The sequence below is a fragment of the Oncorhynchus masou genome, chromosome 12 (genome assembly GCF_036934945.1).
Source record: "Oncorhynchus masou masou isolate Uvic2021 chromosome 12, UVic_Omas_1.1, whole genome shotgun sequence".
Taxonomy (NCBI): Eukaryota; Metazoa; Chordata; class Actinopteri; order Salmoniformes; family Salmonidae; genus Oncorhynchus; species Oncorhynchus masou.
Window position 1 is genome coordinate 63423630 of NC_088223.1, and position 20846 is coordinate 63444475.

General features: G+C 43.1%; 1 protein-coding gene across 1 annotated transcript in view; it reads right to left on the minus strand.

Moving 5' to 3' along the window:
• LOC135550630 (E3 ubiquitin-protein ligase Siah2-like) overlaps positions 1-19123 on the minus strand; it is a 42055-nt gene extending 22932 nt beyond the window's left edge. Inside the window, exon 1 of the mRNA XM_064981622.1 lies at positions 18594-19123. Within this exon, the coding sequence (XP_064837694.1) occupies positions 18594-18992 (399 nt within the window). The 5' untranslated portion in view covers positions 18993-19123. The remainder of the gene's footprint in view (positions 1-18593) is intronic.
• Between the last annotated feature and the right edge of the window lie 1723 nt (positions 19124-20846).

Sequence of the window (20846 nt, forward strand, 5' to 3'; positions counted from 1 at the left end):
AAGAACCTTGGCGTGATCCTGGACAACACCCTGTCGTTCTCAACCAACATCATGGCGGTGGCCCGTTCCTGTAGGTTCATGCTCTACAACATCCGCAGAGTACGACCCTGCCTCACACAGGAAGCGGCGCAGGTCCTAATCCAGGCACTTGTCATCTCCCGTCTGGATTACTGCAACTCGCTGTTGGCTGGGCTCCCTGCCTGTGCCATTAAACCCCTACAACTCATCCAGAACGCCGCAGCCCGTCTGGTGTTCAACCTTCCCAAGTTCTCTCACGTCACCCCGCTCCTCCGCTCTCTCCACTGGCTTCCAGTTGAAGCTCGCATCCGCTACAAGACCATGGTGCTTGCCTACGGAGCTGTGAGGGGAACGGCACCGCAGTACCTCCAGGCTCTGATCAGGCCCTACACCCAAGCAAGGGCACTGCGTTCATCCACCTCTGGCCTGCTCGCCTCCCTACCATTGAGGAAGTACAGTTCCCGCTCAGCCCAGTCAAAACTGTTCGCTGCTCTGGCCCCCCAATGGTGGAACAAACTCCCTCACGACGCCAGGACAGCGGAGTCAATCACCACCTTCCGGAGACACCTGAAACCCCACCTCTTCAAGGAATACCTAGGATAGGATAAGTAATCCTTCTCACCCCCCCCCTTAATGATTTAGATGCACTATTGTAAAGTGGCTGTTCCACTGGATGTCAGAAGGTGAATTCACCAATTTGTAAGTCGCTCTGGATAAGAGCGTCTGCTAAATGACTTAAGTGTAATGTAAATGTAAAGTCAAATAACTATGAATCCTACATAGCCTATGCCACCTCGCGCTGCAACACTGTCCAGGTTAGTGTCCCACTCCTTGAAAGTGGTAGCTCTTGCCTTTAGCTCAGTACAAATGTTCCCTGTAATCCATGGGTTTTGGTTGGGCTATGTACTTATGGTCCCTATGGGGGGGACGTCGTCGATGCACTTATTAATGAGGCCGGTGACTGATGTGGTAAACTCCTCCATGTTATCGGATGAATCCCAGAACATATTCCAGTCCTGTAGCTTAGCTTGCACTTCATCGGACCACTTCCATAATGAGTGCATCACTGGTACTTCCTGTTTGAGTTTTTGCTTGTAAGCAGGAATCAGGAGAAGGGACGGCGAGGGAGAGCCTTGTATGAGTTTGTGTGTGTGGAGTAAAGATGATCTAGAGTCTTGTTACCTCTAGTTGCACATGTGACATGCTGGTAGAAATTAGGTCAAACTAATTTCAGTTTCCCTTAATTAATAATCCCTGGCCACGAAAACTGCCGCCTCTGGATGTGCATTTTCTATTTTGCGTAGGGCCCTATACAGCTCGTTGAGTGTGTGGTCTTAGTGCCAGCATCGGTTTGTGGTGGTAAATAGACAGCTACGAAAAATACAGATTAGGTATTCTAACCCAGGTGAGCAAAAACTTGAGACTAACCTAACATTAGAGATCACACACCAATTGATGTTAACAAAGGGACACACCACTCCCCCTCTCAGCTTACCAGAGGCTGCCACCCGACGTTGACGAGGCATGGAAAAGCAGCTACAGTAGGTGTATATAATCCATGTCCTTGTTCAGCCACGACTCAGAGAAACATAGGACATGACAGTTGTTCAGGTCCCATTGATAAGATAGTCTCGAACGGAGCCCATCCAGTTTGTTCTCTAGTGATTGTACGTTCGACAACAAAACAAGGGCACGGGGGGTCTAGATGCTCGACCACATAGTCTAATCATCACGCCTCTCTTTCGAGTCCCGGGGATAAGGGCCTGGTCCAGGGTAAACATAACATCCAGAGCTGCCAACTCGTTGAAGTAGAAATATTAATCCAAATCAGGGTTAGTGATCGCTGTTCTAATGTCCAGAAGCTGTTTTCGGTCATAGGAAATTATGCCGGAAACATTACGTACAAAAACAATAATAATAATTAAGAATTGTTCAGGAGCCCATAAGACTGCAGCTATCCACTGCAGTGTCATTTTGTAAGTGATTTTGCTGGTCTCGTGTTTTGTTTGTCAACATTTTCTTTGCAACTTTAGGTAGAAAACCAATTTCAGAACAATCTAAGATGATGGGTGTCATGGCTTGCTGAAATGACATGGAACGACTCACACACAAACACATGCACACACACACACATATACTGCAACATGGACAAGTGCCACAGATAAGGACGAACTGGATGCCTAGTAACCCAAAAGGGACCACAAGCCTCCACTACTGCCAAATTCTGACTGATTAAAGCGTGAGACCAAAGGGAAGGAGGGAGAAGGAGAGAGGGGATAAAGAGTACAACCGGAAAGAAAGAGAGTAAAAATAACAAGAAAAAGCATGATAGATAGAGAAAATGAAGGGAAAAAAGGCATGATACAATGATAGCGCAGAGAGAGATGGGTTCTCAGTGTTCTTAAACACCCGGCAATTCAATTAAGTGCTGACGGATGAGAGTTTATGGTGCAGTCAAGAGTGACCATCGCTCTGGCTGAGATTAATGACTCCTCACACACAGGAGAGAGGGAGGAGGACGAGGAGGAGAAGAGAGGAATGAGAGTGGAAGAGAGAGACAAGTTGAGGGCTGAGAGAGGGAGGAAGAAGAGGGAAAAAGAGGATAGGAAAATATGGAGAAGAGAAGGAGGCGGGGAGGGAGGATAGAGGATGAGGAAGAATTACAAGGAGGAAGAGATAATATGGTCATTGTGATTCAGCAGTATAATAGAAAGGGACAGAGGAGGAGGAGGTAGCCAGGCTAGGGGCTTATAGAGCAGAGAGATCATGTTATTTTAGTTTTCAGGACATTCATTCAAGAACATCCCACCTCCACCAAGCCCAGGCTGCTAACAGCAGCATGATGACAATTGGTTCCAGTAAAATAAATCCCATTCAGGAGCCTGACGAATGCACACTGCGTAAACAAAACACCTTCAGTCGTGGCCAAAAGTTGAGAATGACACAAATATTAATTTTCACAAAGTCTGCTGCTTCAGTTTGTGTGATGGCAATTTGCATATACTCCAGAATGTTATGAAGAGTGATCAGATTCAAAAGGAAGGTGGTGCATGGAATCATTGTTCTTCCTCTGTCAACCATGGTTACCTAGAAGGAAACATGTGCCCTCCTCATTGCTTTACACAAAAAGGGCTTCACATGCAAGGATATTTCTGCCAGTAAGATTGCACCAAAATCAACCATTTATCGGACCATCAAGAACTTCAAAGAGAGTGGTTCAATTGTGGTGAAGCAGGCTTCAGGCGCCCAAGAAAGTCCAGCAAGCGCCAGGACCGTCTTCTAAACTTGATTCAGCTGCGGGATTGGGGCACCACCAGTACAGAGCTTGCTCCGGAATGGCAGCAGGCAGGTGTGAGTGCATCTGCATGCACAGTGAGGAGAAGACTTTTGGAGGATTACCTGGTGTCAAGAAGGGCAGCAAAGAAGCCACTTCTCTCCAGGAAAAACATCAGGAACAGACTGATATTCTGCAAAGGTACAGGGATTGGACTGCTGAGGACTGGGGTAAAGTCATTTTCTCTGATGAATCCCCTTTCCGATTGTTTGGGGCATCAGAAAAAAAGCTTGTCCAGAGAAGACAAGGTGAGAGCTACCATCAGTCCTGTGTCATGCCAACAGTAAAGCATCCTAAGACCATTCATGTGTGGGGATGCTTCTCAGCCAAGGGAGTGGACTCACTCACAATTTTGCCTAAGAACACAGCCATGAATAAAGAATGGTACCAACACATCCTCCGAGAGCAACTTCTCCCAACCATCCAGGAACAGTTTGGTGATGAACAATGCATTTTCCTGCATTATGGAGCACCTTGCCATAAGGCAAAAGTGATAACTAAGTGGCTCGGGGAACAAAACATCAATATTTTGGGTCCATGGCCAGGAAACTCCCCAGACCTTAATCCCATTGAGAACTTGTGGTCAATCCACATGAGGCGGGTGGACAAACAAAAACGCACAAATTCTGACAAACTCCAAGCATTGATTATGCAAGAATGGGCTGCCATCAGTCAGGATGTGGCCCAGAAGTTAATTGACAGCATGCCAGGGCGGATTGCAGAGGTCTTGAAAAAGAAGAGTCAACACGGCAAATAGACTCTGTTACAATTTCATGTAATTGTCAATTAAAGCCTTTGACACTTATGAAATGTTTGTAATTATACTTGAAAATAAGAATTTGTTCTTAACTGACTTGCCTAGTTAAATAAAGGTAAAATAAAAAAATACTTCAGTATACCATAGTAACATCTAACAAAAATATCAAAAGACAGCAAACTGTGTGAAAATTAATATTTGTGTCATTCTCAAAACTTTTGGCCACGACTGTACACTCCCTACCACTGGGGTATGCAACCCTGTTCCTGGAGTGCTGCAGGCACCACACCTGATCAGCTGAGCTAATTATTCAGTTCAGTGATTACCTAAATTCAACACACCTGGTCTTCCAGGTCAATTAAATCAAAAACATGAAGTGCCTGCTGCACTCCAGGACCATGGTTGCCTGCCCTACCGTATATACACATCAGTACAATATGTTATTGGGATGGAATGGGATTTTTAGACATACAAGTTCAATAGATTTATCCAAGGGAAAGCATATTACACTATATACATGCAAACAGACAGGGTTGCAGGGAGGCTGAGATGTTATATGACTCAGGCTAGAGTAGGCTTCTCCAACCCTGTTCATGGAGAGCTACCGTCCAGTAAGTTTTTGTTCCATCCCTAAACTAGTGCACCCGATTCTAATAATTAGCTGGTTGATAATCTGAATCAGGTTAGTTACAACTGGGGTTGGAGAGAAAACCTACAGGAAGGTAGCTCTCCAGGAACAGGGTTATAGAGACCTGGGCTAGAAACTACCTCAACTATACCCCCAAGTCCTCGTCAACACAGAAACACACCTGTCAATCACAGCACTGACACACACACACACACACACACACAGGAGAGCAACACTTCAGAGGGGAGAGGGGATGCTGGATTGTCAGTCTGCCAGCGCTTCTTTGCAAGAACACACACGCACACACACATCTGGAGACATGAGGGAGACATGAGGAGAATGTGTTCGTGGATAGGATGAGATGAGATTTTCAGGTTGACTGAGTGTGAAATGTAGATGATGGCTTTGAGAAGGAAAGCAGAGGAGAGGCAGGGAAAGACTGAGGAGAGAGAAGAAAAGAGTACTTAAGTGTCTCACAATCCAGTTTCATTAAATCACACACTTAACAAGATAGCAGTAGTGAGATCCAGACAGCTAATGCTAGCTTAAATCAAATCCCCATTAGAAACCCCCATGGTGAGACAGCTCATCATACTACATCTTCCCTGCATGAGTTATTATAAACTCACTTTTTATTGGCAATTCCATTTAATTTCCAAATGATGACTATCATTTAAATTGGTGGTCTAAAAAAACCCCACTGCATTGCAGTTCTGGTTCCCTCCAGTAGGAGATTGTGGCGCTAGACATATTGCTGAAGAGAGCAGCTGATTAAACTCTCTAGGGTATGTGGGACGCGAGCGTCCCACCTGGCCAACATCCAGTGAGATTGCAGAGCGCCAAATTCAAATACAGAAATACTCATTATAATAACTCAGAAAAGATACAACTATTTTACATAGGTTTAAAGATTAACTTCTTGTGTATCCAACCACGTGTCAGATTTCAAAAATGCTTTACGGCAAAAGCATACCGTACAATTATTTGAGAACATAGCCAGCAGACAAATAATTACAAACAGTAACCAGCTAAGTAGAAGAGTTACACGTCAGAAATAGAGATAACATTAATCACTTACCTTTGATGATCTTCATATGGTTGCACTCAGAAGACATTCATTTATTCAATAAATGTTCCTTTTGTTCGATAAACTCTTTTTTTCCAAAAACCTCCATTTTGTTGGTGTGTTTTCCGCAGTAATCCACATGCTCAAATGCAGTCACAACAGGCACACAAAAAAATCTAAATTGTATCTGTAAAGTTCGTAGAAACATTTCAAACGATGTTCATAATCAATCCTCAGCTTGTTTTTAGCCTAAATCATCGATAATATTTCAACTGGACAATAATGCTGTCAATATAAAAGGCAAACAAGAAAGGCACTCTTGGTCGCACGCATGAAAAAGCTCTGAGACACGGCAGGGTCTTGTTCTTACTCCCTAATTTTTCAGAATACAAGCCTGAAACAATTTCTAAAGACTGTTGACATCTAGTGGAAGGCATAGGAACTGCAATTTGAGTCCTAAGTCAATGGATACTGTAATGGCATTGAATAGAAAAATAAATCCTACTTCCTGAATGGATATTTCTCAGGTTTTCGCCTGCCAAATCAGTTCTGTTATACTCAGACACTATTTTAACAGTTTTGGATAGAGTGTTTTCTATCCAAATCTACCAATTATATGCATATCCTATCTTCTGGGTCTGAGTAGAAGGCAGTTTAATTTGGGAACGCTTTTCATCCAAAATTCCAAATGCTGCCCTCTACCCTAGAGAAGTAAATTCCCTGAAAATCAACCACAACCAACATTGCACCTTCCTACTTCCTAACACCTCACTTGGCTTTCAACATCCTACATACTTTAAAAATGCAAACACAAAAAAACAATTTCATAAATTAATGCAAAATGTATGCAATGATTCACTCAATAAATAGCCCACTCAAATCATCCAAAAACATCCAAAGTGGGGAAGCAGCTAACACTAATGTAAAACACACCAACTGAACAGCCGTTCCATCTACAACACAGCTGAGCTTTACTACCATCCGTCATACATCAGCCCTGCTCATACACACACCTCAGCAGGAGTCCTACTCTATCGATTTTAAAGGGATAGTTTACCCAAATTACATTTTGATATATGGACAAGGTTTGACATCAATCCATGCTTTCATTTACTTCTCTGGCACTGTTTCAAATGCTAATGTTTTAGTATTTGTGGCACAAATACCATTCAAGTCATGGGACCAACATTAGCATTTTTTGCGCATCAATCCAGTAAAAAATAAATAACAATAGAAACTCAGTCACATAGATGATTTGAACATAATGTGCGAAAAATGATATTGGTCCAATGACTTGATGGGATTTGTGCCACAAATGCTAAACATTAGCAATTGAAAACTGTGCCAGCCACTGCCAGGGAAATTAAACCAAAGCCTGGATTGCTGTTATACCTTGTTCATAACTTGACTGCTAACAGAATAAGGAAACCAATGTGTCATTGTATTTCGGGAGAACTATCCCTTTAACGACACCACTGCCTCCTGTGACCACTGACCCATACACTGATGTTAGTGAAATACACACACACACAGTGAGTGCCTGCTCCCTGTGTCTCAGGGAGCAGAGGAGTATGCAAAGCAGATGTCACATTGCCTGCTTCTAAAAATAACATGGGGTCATAGAGGCAGAATGGTAGTGTAGGATCAGTGAGACCGTCATTAGTGTTAGCATGCAATGGAGCGCAGGAGTGACTAGTCAGGCCAGCACAGCGCTACAGGGCACGCAACCGCAAGGGGGATGCTGCAGGGTTGAATGACCAGACTTAATTTGATAGCACCTCATAACCACTCATTCAATACACACCTGACACATCCATTTAAAATGTGTACTGTGTTGGGATAATCAATCAAGAAATATATGAAAGACAAATCTCAACCTGCTAACAGTGTTGCTTCTCCCAAAAAGAGAATGTTCCGACAACACTTGCACCGTGAAATCAGACTATAAACTATTCTCGGTCTCATCACAGATCTCATAAACCGGGTCTAGGTCTGGGTCAACCTGCTCAAACTCTCCTGAGTCTAGGGCTAATTGCCTGGAAAGAAATTGAAAAGCAGATATATAATATTGGTGCCGGACAATTGCCCGGGAGAAGAAGAAAAAAATCCCATTGCGAAATCATGCTTTTTAGCCTATTAATTGATGGAAATACATTTGACTGGTCATATATAAATCGGTCTATAGGTTAATTTGCAGAATTTAGTGGAATTAAACTGGCGCGTTTGTACAGTATATTCTTTACGTATCTTATTTATCACACGTGTAAGCCTACAGTATACAGATACATAGCCTTTGAGTGGAAACTCTGTCAGGCAACGCAAGAGCTGCTGTTGGTGCTGAAGCATCTTGTGGTGCTTTCAAGACAAATGATCTGACCAAAAATATGGTCAAATCATGTCGTCCGTAATAGGGATGCACGATGTATAGGTGAACATATCGGAATCGGACTATATTAGCTAAAAATGCCAACGTTGGTAGCGGCCCGAAGCTGCCGTGCATACCTATATAACGTAGTTGCATGCCATAATTACCCCATGTAAAATGTTGCACTTCATGTGCAACACAGCATCCCTAACCTAGCCCACAATGTCTGCTGTGTGGATCGAGCAGTCAACAACTCGAGCAGTCATTTGAAAGAGTAAGAACATTTCAGCGAGACAACTCAAAGGCGAAATCAATTAAAGCCAAGATAATGGAATTCGTTGCTCTTGACAATCAACTGTTTCTTCTGTCGTGGGTGATGTTGGCTTTCGCCGAGTGCTCGAGCACGGGTAACCACAAGCAAGTGCGCTATTTTTCAGATGTTGCCCTGCCGGAGTTACACAGTAATAGTGTCACTGCTATTAGCTTCACAACATGCTATGGAACTCTGTTTGGGTCTTTGCGTGTCAAAAAACATACAGTAGCACTGCCAAAGCTGTACAAAAAAAAGTCTGCAAACAAGCAAAAGTCGGCCACGAACGATGTGTTAACAATACCGCATTGGTAATAAATAATTATTTTTTCGACCACAACATCTGTGGTAGCTAGCACCAATACAACCAGCCTGAAAACAATGACCAGTAGAAACTGCAGTCATTTTCATTATTCTTAGCAATGAATCCTTGTGAGTAGGTATTAGCTAGGTAGCCACTTGTTGTTTGACTATTGAAATTGAACTTCAGTTCATGAAAATAAATAGCTAGCCAGCTACTTAACCCTGTTGCCCAAAGCTTACGTGATAAGCAGCCAGCTAGCTTCATCTGGCTGATGAGGCTCGACCGAACCGGGTTATGTGTTGTGAAGCTAGCCACAATAAGGATTAGACACAAAAGTGGAATTTGCGGCTTGCCTTCAAAATAAGAGTATGTCATTGACAGTAATGGAAATTAATACAAATAGTAGAATTATGCCATACCTTTATTTTGAAGGCTAGCCGCAAAGTCCACTAATCCTTAATGTGGCTAGCTTCACATAGATGGGTCCGACCACCATTAATCAAAAAATAAAAAATAACTGTCTTATAAATTAGGGTTATTTTAGATGACACCTAGCTAACTATAGCTACTGAAATAGATGTTTTGCTTTGTTTTTGGGGAAGAACATAGCTAGCTCATGGATGAAAACTAACTGTTTTTTATGACCAGCACTGTAGGTGCGCTAGACATCTTTACCAGTATAATAGCATATGTATCGATGAATCGTTGTGACATATGAAATACGAGTTAGTGTTATCAATGTGTAAAAACTACGTAAAAAATGTATGAACAGTTAAATTATGAGAGGAACCAGTCCAGAATAGACGGACTCCTACCCAAAATAAACTGTCAGTCCATGCAGGCAGGCCTGGGGCTCCTCATATCCATGTCTAATCCCATTAAACAGTGTGGCCGCTGCAGGCCAAACGCAGAGACTGTTACAACACTAACACCAGAAGAGTGGAAAGGGCTTGGCTTGAAAAAGTCCAAAAGACATTAAAAGTAGTTACATAAAACAGAGAGGATAGAGGAGGATGTCCAAAAAGCCTATCAGAGATGTAGCCTAAATATGGAGCTGCTCCTGAGGAAATGGACCTGCATAAAAACACCATATAACACAGTGGAGCAGTGGGCTGCAGCTTTAGAAAAGGTAAACACAGCCATTCTGAGGAACCATTACTGGTAGAACAAGAGCTGTAATGTCTAGGTTTGGATCATGTGCTGTTGTCTGTCATAGGGATACCTGTTCCCAGTGGAGGTTAGAGAGGGTTAAGGTTTTGACTAGGGCTGGCACAAATAGTGTATAACTGACGGTTATGGATGAAGACTGTCATGAAAATAAAATAACCGTCATAATAACAAATAGAAATAGAATGAACAGAACAGTCTTGGAACCTCTGACCCTGGCAATTTGACTGGTAAAATCATGGGTACAATCACAATGGCTGTCTGGTATTGCGAAGCAATCAACTCAAATCAAATTGTATTGTCACATACGCCGTGAAATGCTTATTTACAAGCCCATAACAAAGCTGTTTTAAGAAAAAAGGGATAAGAAAAACAAATAATTAAAGAGCAGCAACAAATAACAATAGAGGGGCTATATACAGGGGGTAAAGGTACAGAGTCCACGTGCGGGCGCATCGGTGGAGAGGTAATTGAAGTAATATGTACATGTAGATAGAGTTATTAAAGTGACTATGCATAGATAATAACAGTGGGTAGCATCAGGGTAGAAGGAGGGGGGGGACAGTGCAAATAGTCTGGGTAGCAATTTGATTAGCTGTTCAGGAGTCTTATGGCTTGGGGGTAGAAGCTGTTTAAAAGGCTCTTGGACCTAGACTTGGCACTCCGGTACCGCATGCCGTACGGTAGCAGGGAAAACAATATATGACTAGGGTGGCTGGAGTCTGACAATTGTTAGGGCCTTCCTCTGACACCGCCTGGTGTAGAGGTCCTGGATGGCAGAAAGCTTGACCCCGGTGATGTACTGGGCCGTACGCACTACCCTCTGTAGTGCCTTGCAGTCGGAGCCCGAGTAGTTGCCGTATCAGGCAGTGATGCAACCAGTCAGGATGCTCTGGTGGTGCAGCTGTAGAACCTTTTGAGGACGGACTCCATCCAAGCTGGAGGGGTGCTCTCATCTTATCTACCAACATACAGGGCTCTAACTCCTCCAGTTCCACAATTAAATAGGGTGCAGGCCTGTTACCAGCCTGCCAGCTTTGTGGAGTCTGCCACTAGCACAGTCAGTGTAGTCAGCTCAGCTATCCCCATTGAGACCGTGTCTGTGCCTCGACCTAGGTTGGGCAAAACTAAACATGGTGGTGTTTGCCTTAGCAATCTCACTAGGATAAAGACCTCCTCCATTCCTGCCATTATTGAAAGAGATCGTGATACCTCACATCTCTGAAATAGGGCTACTTAATGTTAGATCCCTTACTTCAAAGGCAGTTATAGTGAATGAACTAATCACTGATCATAATCTTGATGTGATTGGCCTGACTGAAACATGGCTTAAGCCTGATGAATTTACTGTGTTAAATGAGGCCTCACCTCCTGGTTACACTAGTGACCACATCCCCTGTGCATCCCGCAAAGTTGGAGGTGTTGCTAACATTTGCGATAGCAAATTTCAATTTACAAAAAAAATGACGTTTTCGTCTTTTGATCTTCTCGTCATGAAATCTATGCAGCCTACTCAATCACTTTTTATAGCAAATGTTTACAGGTCTCCTGGGCCGTATACAGCGTTCCTCATTGAGTTCCTTGAATTCCTATTGGACCTTGTAGTCAAAGCAGATAATATTCTACTTTTTGGTGACTTTAATATTCACATGGAAAAGTCCACAGACCCACTCCAAAAGGCTTTCGGAGCCATCATCGACTCAGTGGGTGTTGTCCAACATTTCTCTGGACATACTCACTGTCAGTCATACTCTGGACCGAGTTTTGTCCCATGGAATAAATGTTATGGATCTTAATGTTTTTCCTCATAGTCCTGGACTATCGGACCACAATTTTATTTTATTTATATAACATCATGTTTGCAATTGCAACAAATAATTAGCTTACACCCCAACCAAGGAGCATCCAAAGTCGTGCTATAAATTCCCAGACAACACAAAAAAATCCTTGATGCCCTTCCAGACTCCCTCTGCCTACCCAAGGATGTCAGAGGACAAAAATCAGTTAACCACCTGAGGAACTCAATTTAACCTTGCGCAATACCCTAGATGCAGTTGCACCCCTAAAAACATTTATCATAAGAAACTAGCTCACTGGTATACAGAAAATAACAGAGCTCTGAAGCAAGCTTCCAGAAAATTGGAAAGGAAATGGTGCCACACCAAACTGGAAGTCTTCCGACTTGCTTGGAAAGACAGTACCGAAGAGCCCTCACTGCTGCTCAATCATCCTATTTTTCCATCTTAATTGAGGAAAAAAGAACAATCCGAAATGTATTTTTGATACTGTCGCAAAGCTAACTAAAAAGCAGCATTCCCCAAGTGAGGATGGCTTTCGTTTCAGCAGTAATAAATTCATGAACTTCTTTGAAGAAAAGATCATGATTATTAGAAAGCAAATTACGGACTCCTCTTTAAATCTGCATATTCCTTCAAAGCTCAGTTGTCCTGAGGCTGCACAACTCTGCCAGTACATAGGATCAAGAGAGACACTCAAGTGTTTTAGTACTACAGTGCCTTGCGAAAGTATTCGACCCCCTTGAACTTTGCGACCTTTTGTCACATTTCAGGCTTCAAACATAAAGATATAAAACTGTATTTGAAGAATCAACAACAAGTGGGACACAATCATGAAGTGGAACAACATTTATTGGATATTTCAAACTTTTTTAACAAATCAAAAACTGAAAAATTGGGCGTGCAAAATTATTCAGCCCCTTTACTTTCAGTGCAGGAAACTCTCTCCAGAAGTTCAGTGAGGATCTCTGAATGATCCAATGTTGACCTAAATGACTAATGATGATAAATACAATCCACCTGTGTGTAATCAAGTCTCCGTATAAATGCACCTGCACCGTGATAGTCTCAGAGGTCTGTTAAAAGCGCAGAGAGCATCATGAAGAACAAGGAACACACCAGGCAGGTCCGAAATACTGTTGTGAAGAAGTTTAAAGCCGGATTTGGATACAATAAGATTTCCCAAGCTTTAAACATCCCAAGGAGCACTGTGCAAGCGATAATATTGAAATGGAAGGAGTATCAGACCACTGCAAATCTACCAAGACCTGGCCGTCCCTCTAAACTTTCAGCTCATACAAGGAGAAGAATGATCAGAGATGCAGCCAATAGGCCCATGATCACTCTGGATGAACTGCAGAGATCTACAGCTGAGGTGGGAGACTCTGTCCATAGGACAACAATTAGTCGTATATTGCACAAATCTGGCCTTTATGGAAGAGTGGCAAGAAGAAAGCCATTTCTTAAAGATATCCATAAAAAGTGTTGTTTAAAGTTTGCCACACCACCTGGGAGAGACACCAAACATGTGGAACAAGGTGCTCTGGTCAGATGAAACCAAAATTGAACTTTTTGGCAACAATGCAAAACGTTATGTTTGGCGTAAAAGCAACACAGCTCATCACCCTGAACACACCATACCCACTGTCAAACATGGTGGTGGCAGCATCATGGTTTGGGCCTGCTTTTCTTCAGCAGCGACAGAGAAGATGGTTAAAATTGATGGGAAGATGGATTGAGCCAAATAGAGGACCATTCTGGAAGAAAACCTGATGGAGTCTGCAAAAGACCTGAGACTGGGACGGAGATTTGTCTTCCAACAAGACAATGATCCAAAACATAAAGCAAAATCTACAATGGAATGGTTCAAAAATAAACATATCCAGGTGTTAGAATGGCCAAGTCAAAGTCCAGACCTGAATCCAATCGAGAATCTGTGGAAAGCACTGAAAACTGCTGTTCACAAATGCTCTCCATCCAACCTCACTGAGCTCGAGCTGTTTTGCAAGGAGGAATGGGAAAAAAATTCAGTCTCTCGATGTGCAAAACTGATAGACATACCCCAAGCGACTTACAGCTGTAATCGCAGCAAAAGGTGGCGCTACAAAGTATTAACTTAAGGGGGCTGAATAATTTTGCACGCCCAATTTTTCAGTTTTTGATTTGTTAAAAAAGTTTGAAATATCCAATAAATGTCGTTCCACTTCATGATTGTGTCCCACTTGTTGTTGATTCTTCACAAAAAAATACAGTTTTATATCTTTAATGTTTGAAGCCTGAAATGTGGCAAAAGGTCGCAAAGTTCAAGGGGGCCTAATACTTTCGCAAGGCACTGTATATCTCTTGACACAATGATGAAAATAATCATGGCCTCTAAAACTTCAAGCTGCATACTGGACCCTATTACAACTACACTACTGAAAGAGCTGCTTCCTGTGCTTGGCTCTCCTATGTTGAACATAATAAACAGCTCTCTATCCACCGGATTGTTACCAAAAGTGGCAGTAATAAAGTATCTCTTGAAAAAGCCAAACCTTGACCCAGAAAATATAAAAAACTAGCGGCCTATATCGAATCTTCCATTCCTCTCAAAATTTTTAGAAAAGGCTGTTGCACAGCAACTCACTGCCTTCCTGAAGACAAACCATGTATATGACATGCTTCAGTCTGGTTTTAGACCCCATCATAGCACTGAGACTGTACTTGTGAAGGTTGTAAATGACCTTTTAATGGCATTAGACCGAGGCTCTGCATCTGTCCTCGTGCTCCTAGACCTTAGTGTTGCTTTTGATACCATCGATCACCACATTCTTTTGGAGAGATTGGAACCCCAAATTGGTCTACACGGACAAGTTCCGGCCTGGTTTAGATCTTATCTGTCGGAAAGATATCAGACAAATCAACTGTAAATGTCGGTGTTCCTCAAGGTTCCGTTTTAGGACCACTATTGTTTTCACTATATAATTTCACCTCTTGGGGATGTCATTCGAACACACAATGTTAACTTTCACTGCTATGCGGATGACACACAACTGTACATTTCAATGAAACATGGTGAAGCCCCAAAATTGCCCTCGCTAGAAGACTGTGTTTCAGACATAAGGAAATGGATGGCTGCAAACTTTCTACTTTTAAACTCGGACAAAACAGAGATGCTTGTTCTAGGTCCCAAGAAACAAAGAGATCTTCTGTTGAATCTGACAATTAATCTTAATGGTTGTACAGTTGTCTCAAATAAAACTGTGAAGGATCTCGGCGTTACTCTGGACCATGATCTCTCTTTTGACGAACATATTAAGACTGTTTCAAGGACAGCTTTTTTCCATCTATGTAAACATTGCAAAAATCAGAAACTTTCTGTCCAAAAATGATGCAGAAAATTGAATCCATGCTTTTGTCACTTCTAGGTGAGACTACTGCAATGCTCTACTTTCCAGCTCCTCGGATAAAGCACTAAATAAACTTCAGTTAGTGCTAAATACGGCTGCTAGAATCCTGATTAGAACCAAAAAAATGTATCGTATTACTCCAGTGCTTGCCTCCCTACACCGGCTTCCTGTCAAGGCAAGGGCTGATTTCAAGGTTTTACTGCTAACCTATAAAGCATTACATGGGCTTGCTCCTACCTATCTCTCTGATTTGGTCCTGCCGTACATACCTACACGTACGCTACGGTCACAAGACGCAGGCCTCCTAATTATCCCTAGAATTTCTAAGCAAACAGCTGGAGGCAGGGCTTTCTCCTATAGAGCTCCATTTTTATGGAATGGTCTACCCATGTGAGAGACACAAACTTGGTCTCAACCTTTAAGTCTTTACTGAAGACTCACCTCTTCAGTGGGTCATATGATTGAGTGTAGTCTAGCCCAGGAGTGTGAAGGTGAACGGAAAGGCTCTGGAGCAACGAACCGCCCTTGCTGTCTCTGCCTGGCCGGTTCCCCTCTTTCCACTGGGATTCTCTGCCTCTAACCCTATTACAGGGGCTGAGTCACTGGCTTACTGGTGCTCTTTCATGCCGTCCCTAGGAGGGGTGCAGCACTTGAGTGGGTTGAGTCACTGATGTGATCATCCTGTCTGAGTTGGCACCCCCCTTGGGTTGTGCCGTGGCGGAGATCTTTGTGAGCTATAGACGGCCTAGGCTCAGGATGGTAAGTTGGTGGTTGAAGATATCCCTCTCGTGGTGTGGGGGCTGTGCTTTGGCAAAGTGGGTGGGGTTATATCCTTCCTGTTTGGCCCTGTCCGGGGGTATCATCGGACAGGGCCACAGTGTCTCCTGACCCCTCCTGTCTCAGCCTCCAGTATTTATGCTTCAGTAGTTTTTGTATCGGGGGTCTAGGGTCAGTTTGTTATATCTGGAGTACTTCTCCTGTCTTATCCGGTGTCCTGTGTGAATTTAAGTATGCTCTCTCTAATTCTCTCAGAGGAGGACCTGAGCCCTTGGACCATGCCTCAGGACTACCTGGCATGATGACTCCTTGCTGTCCCCAGTCCACCTGGCCATGCTGCTGCTCCAATTTCAACTGTTCTGCCTGTGGCTATGGAATCCTGACCTGTTCACCGGATGTGCTACCTGTCCCAGACCTATTATTTGGCCATGCTTGTCATTTATGAACATTTGAACATCTTGGCCATGTTCTGTTATAATCTCCACCCGGCACAGCCAGAAGAGGACTGGCCACCCCACATAGCCTGGTTCCTCTCTAGGTTTCTTCCTTGGTTTTGGCCTTTCTAGGGAGTTTTTCCTAGCCACTGTGCTTCTACACCTGCATTGCTTGCTGTTTGGGCTTTTAGGCTGGGTTTCTGTACAGCACTTTGAGATATCAGCTGATGTACGAAGGGCTATATAAATCAATTGTATTTGATTTGGTTTGTTGTGCCTGTCTTGGTGTGCTTTTACCATGTTAGTTCGTTGGTGATGTGGACGCCAAGGAACTTGAAGCTCTCAACCTGCTCCACTACAGCCCTGTCGATGAGAATGGTGGCAAAGGCCTCACGGGTGGCGCAGTGGTTAAGGGCGCTGTACTGCAGCGCCAGCTGTGCCATCAGAGTCCCTGGGTTTGCGCCCAGGCTCTGTCATAACCAGCCGCGACCGGGAGGTCCGTGGGGCGACGCACAATTGGCCTAGCGTCGTCCGGGTTAGGGAGGGCTTTTTTTTTTTTGCTCCTATGGGTAAACTCACAATGGCCGCCAGTCCACCCATTATGCAAATATTTACATGGATGGGGATGCTCGTTTTATTCATTCCATTTCTATGGCAGCACATGCAGTCATTTTTTTTCTATTCAAATAGTATTGGCTTTCCAATTATCGTCATCCAAAACTCCATGACTGTCACAGCCTAAGTTTCTATGTTGGTACTACTGAGAAATGAAGATTGTTTCACTGATTACTGGTAGGCAGGGATCCACACAGCCCTCAAACGTTAGTCTCTGCAGGCCTGGGTGCTGTGCCAGAAGCCTTAGCACCCCACTGAAAACACCTGAGGACAAATAACTGCCTGTATATCCATCCACCACATTACTGCCCCAGCCCTTTGTCTCTTTATACCCCCTTCTCGCTCTTCTTTTCTCTCTGACACAGCCTTTAGCCTCTCCCAGAGAAAGAGGATGAAGCAGGGATCATCTTTGACAGGATTGTAGCACCACAGAGCGTGGATACAACTTGAATGCCTCCGTAATGTAATCAGAGCACCATTACAGAGCAGGAGCGACTACTTGCCTGACTGACAGAGAGAGGAGATACAAGAGCTGCTGTGTGTTTCACACTACTATAAAGAAGAGAGCTTGACTGAATGGGTTCAAGCAAGCATGAATGAGGGTAGTGAGAGCCAATGTAATTGTACACATGAAACCTGCTCTGTTTAGAGTGTGGGAATCCAAAGGGTGCATCAATGTTTCTGTACAGCACTTTGAGATATCAGCTGATGTACGAAGGGCTATATAAATAAATTTGATTTGATTTGATTTGATCAATGTGTATGTAGGCATCTGATCTGTGTGTGTATTGTGAGGCTGTCGTCACCATGCAAAGTGTGCAATCGTGAGGGTGTGTTTGTTTGTATGGGTTTATGTTGCTGATTTTCACACAGATAAGTTTACCTCAATCACTCCACTCAGTGACCTCTGACCCTCAGGACCCTGGGATATTGAGCAATAAGTGTGATGACATCTGCACCATTGAAAGTCTTGATTTCATAACTTTTAAAAGTCTTTTGATCATACAAGACCGTGTGAATGATTAAGCTGATTTACAGAATGAGCTGTGGGTGATTCACTCAAAGTCAATGACAACATATGTGGCCCTTATGACAACACAACATACTTTATCTGACCATAACGTTAGTTCAGACAAAGGTTTCTTGCACTTTGCCAGGCATTATTGAATGTTGTGGTCGGTTCAATTCTGATCTTCTCTGATAATTACATGACAAGTGACTAACCATGATGACAACACAATATTGATCATAACTAGCTGCTTCACTGTTGCAGTTAAGAATATGCACCTGTAGTGACCCATGTGTGGCAACAACTACTAAACCTTCTCTGCTTAGTTCGAATACACTTTGTCTGTTTCGGATTAATGTATAGCGAAGTACACAAGTACAATATACCAGAAGAGATCTGATGGGACAGACACGACAGCCTAGCGATTTACAAACATGCATCATCATCCCAACAGCAACATGTTTTGATCTCAGGACGAGAGCGCACGAGGTGCTCGCACACCTACTTGTCAACGTGTGCGCGAGCTAAGTAGCTAGGCTAGCTACGACATGGCAATAAGTACAACACGCTAGCTAGTCATGTTACTGCATATTTCGGCTTCAACGCATGTCCGTCTTTATTTACCTTACAAGGAAACGGTAGAGTAGAAGCAACTTTTTCCATAGCCAAGTTCCTGATACTCGGGGTGAGAGGGCCGCGACAAGTCGGACAACAACTCAGCTTTTGACGACATTGGTTGCAAACAAGATGTCCGGCCTGGCATTGCAGAATCGGTGGCAGAACGTAGTCAAAACAAACCGGGCACTCGAACAAGGCTGTAAGTTCAGCAGATTGTCCATGTAGCGATGCTGAGGGCAAGGCAACAGCAGCGACAGGTAGAGCCGAGCCAGACCCGGCCACAGCTCCTACTCCGGCGGCTGCAGCTGAGGCAGCAGCTCCCCCCGAACCGCCGTGCTTTCCTCCGCCTGCTTTCCCGGAACCGAGTCCTCCGCCCCCACCGCCCGCAGAGGACGGGCGGCTCATATCGATTAGTTCAGTTCTTTAGGATAAACCCAGCGCGGAGTCTGAAGCCCAGATTCCTGTTTACGCACTCCTCTGAGTGGCATTCAGACTACGCTCCAAGAAATCTCCAAGCCCCCGGGGACAAAACATGGTGTCTGAGTTTGACAGAAAGCAGAAAGCCCATTGGAGAGCATGGTTTGGACTGACAGCTTCTGCACCAATTAGAAAGTGAGCCAGGGTGGTTACGTAATGCGCACTGTGCACACAACAGACATGTTGACATGTAGTCACAGACAGAGCCTAAACCGTAATAAGCGAGAATTGTTTGCTGTTAAAGACGATGACCCTCTATATGCAATATTCCAGTCAAGGAAAAAGTAACATACCTTGGGATTACCATATCTAAGGATCAACAGGAAAGATGCTCATTAAATGTTATACCTTTTATTGAAAAAAAAACAAAAATAAGTTGAACCATTGGTTGCAGAAGGATTTATCCTTGGAAGGTCGAGTATTGCTTTCTAAAGCTGAAGGTATCTCCAGACTTACTTATGCAGCCTTATGCATCCCTTTATCTTGACAACAAAATAGGTAAAGCAGTTGACCAGGTGCTTTTCAACTTCATCTGGAAAAATCATACACATTATATTAGGAAATCTGTCCTTATGAACTCATATGAATATGGTGGCCTCAATTTTTTATATTTTCCTACTTTGAATAACACTTTTAAGATAAGTTGGGCTAAACATTTTTTAAAGAATCCAACTTCAATTTGGAATTTCATCCCTCATATCTTCTCCCGTTTTGGTGGCCTCAATTTTATGTTACTTTGTAACTGTAACATTGATAAGATTCCTGCAAAATTATATGCTTTTCATAGACAAGTATTCATAGTGTGGTCGTTAATATATAAACATAATTTTTTCCCCGTGTAGGTATTTCATTTGGAACAATAAGGACATTTTGTATAGAAACTAGTCTTTTTTTCTAAGAATTGGTTCAATAATCATATCTGCTGGTGAGTCAACTTTTTAATGCAGAATGATTGTTTATCAATTATTATCAAATCAAATGTATTTATATAGCCCTTCGTACATCAGCTGATATCTCAAAGTGCTGTACAGAAACCCAGCCTAAACCCCAAACAGCAAGCAATGCAGGTGTAGAAGCACGGTGGCTAGGGAAAACTCCCGAAAGGCCAAAACCAAGGAAGAAACCTAGAGAGGAACCAGGCTATGAGGGGTGGCCAGTCCTCTTCTGGCTGTGCCAGGTGGAGATTATTACAGAACATGGCCAAGATGTTCAAATGTTCATAAATGACCAGCATGGTCAAATAATAATAATCACAGGCAGAACAATATCCCTGTAACACCTAGAGAGTTCGCCATAGTCTTTGATGCTATTCCATCTGGAACTCTCATGTTATTTAGAGGTGTAGCCAGACCTCACCTTCTTGACCTACCCTCGCTTAATCCAGTGGACTCTCCAATAGGGAAAATATGTTTCTCCTTGCTACCTCAGAACAGCAGATCTATACGTGCTTTATTTCAAAGGGATATTGTATCCATTCCTTATGTCACAAGTTACTGGAATACATTGGTCACTAATATCTGTTGGGAAAAAGTCTGGTTATTACCAAACAAATACTTGCTTGTTAACAAGGTCAAAGAGGTCTCTTTCAGAATGATCCATAAGTATTACCCTGCGAACCTGAAGAAACTCAAAAAATACATTAACATTGATTGTACTTTTTGTGTTGAGCATCCAGAAACAGTTTTGCATTTATTTAGGCATTGTCTACTTGTAAAACAATTATGGAAAGATATTCACAGTTTTATAACTGTTAATATTCTTGATTACTTTTTTTTATTTTTT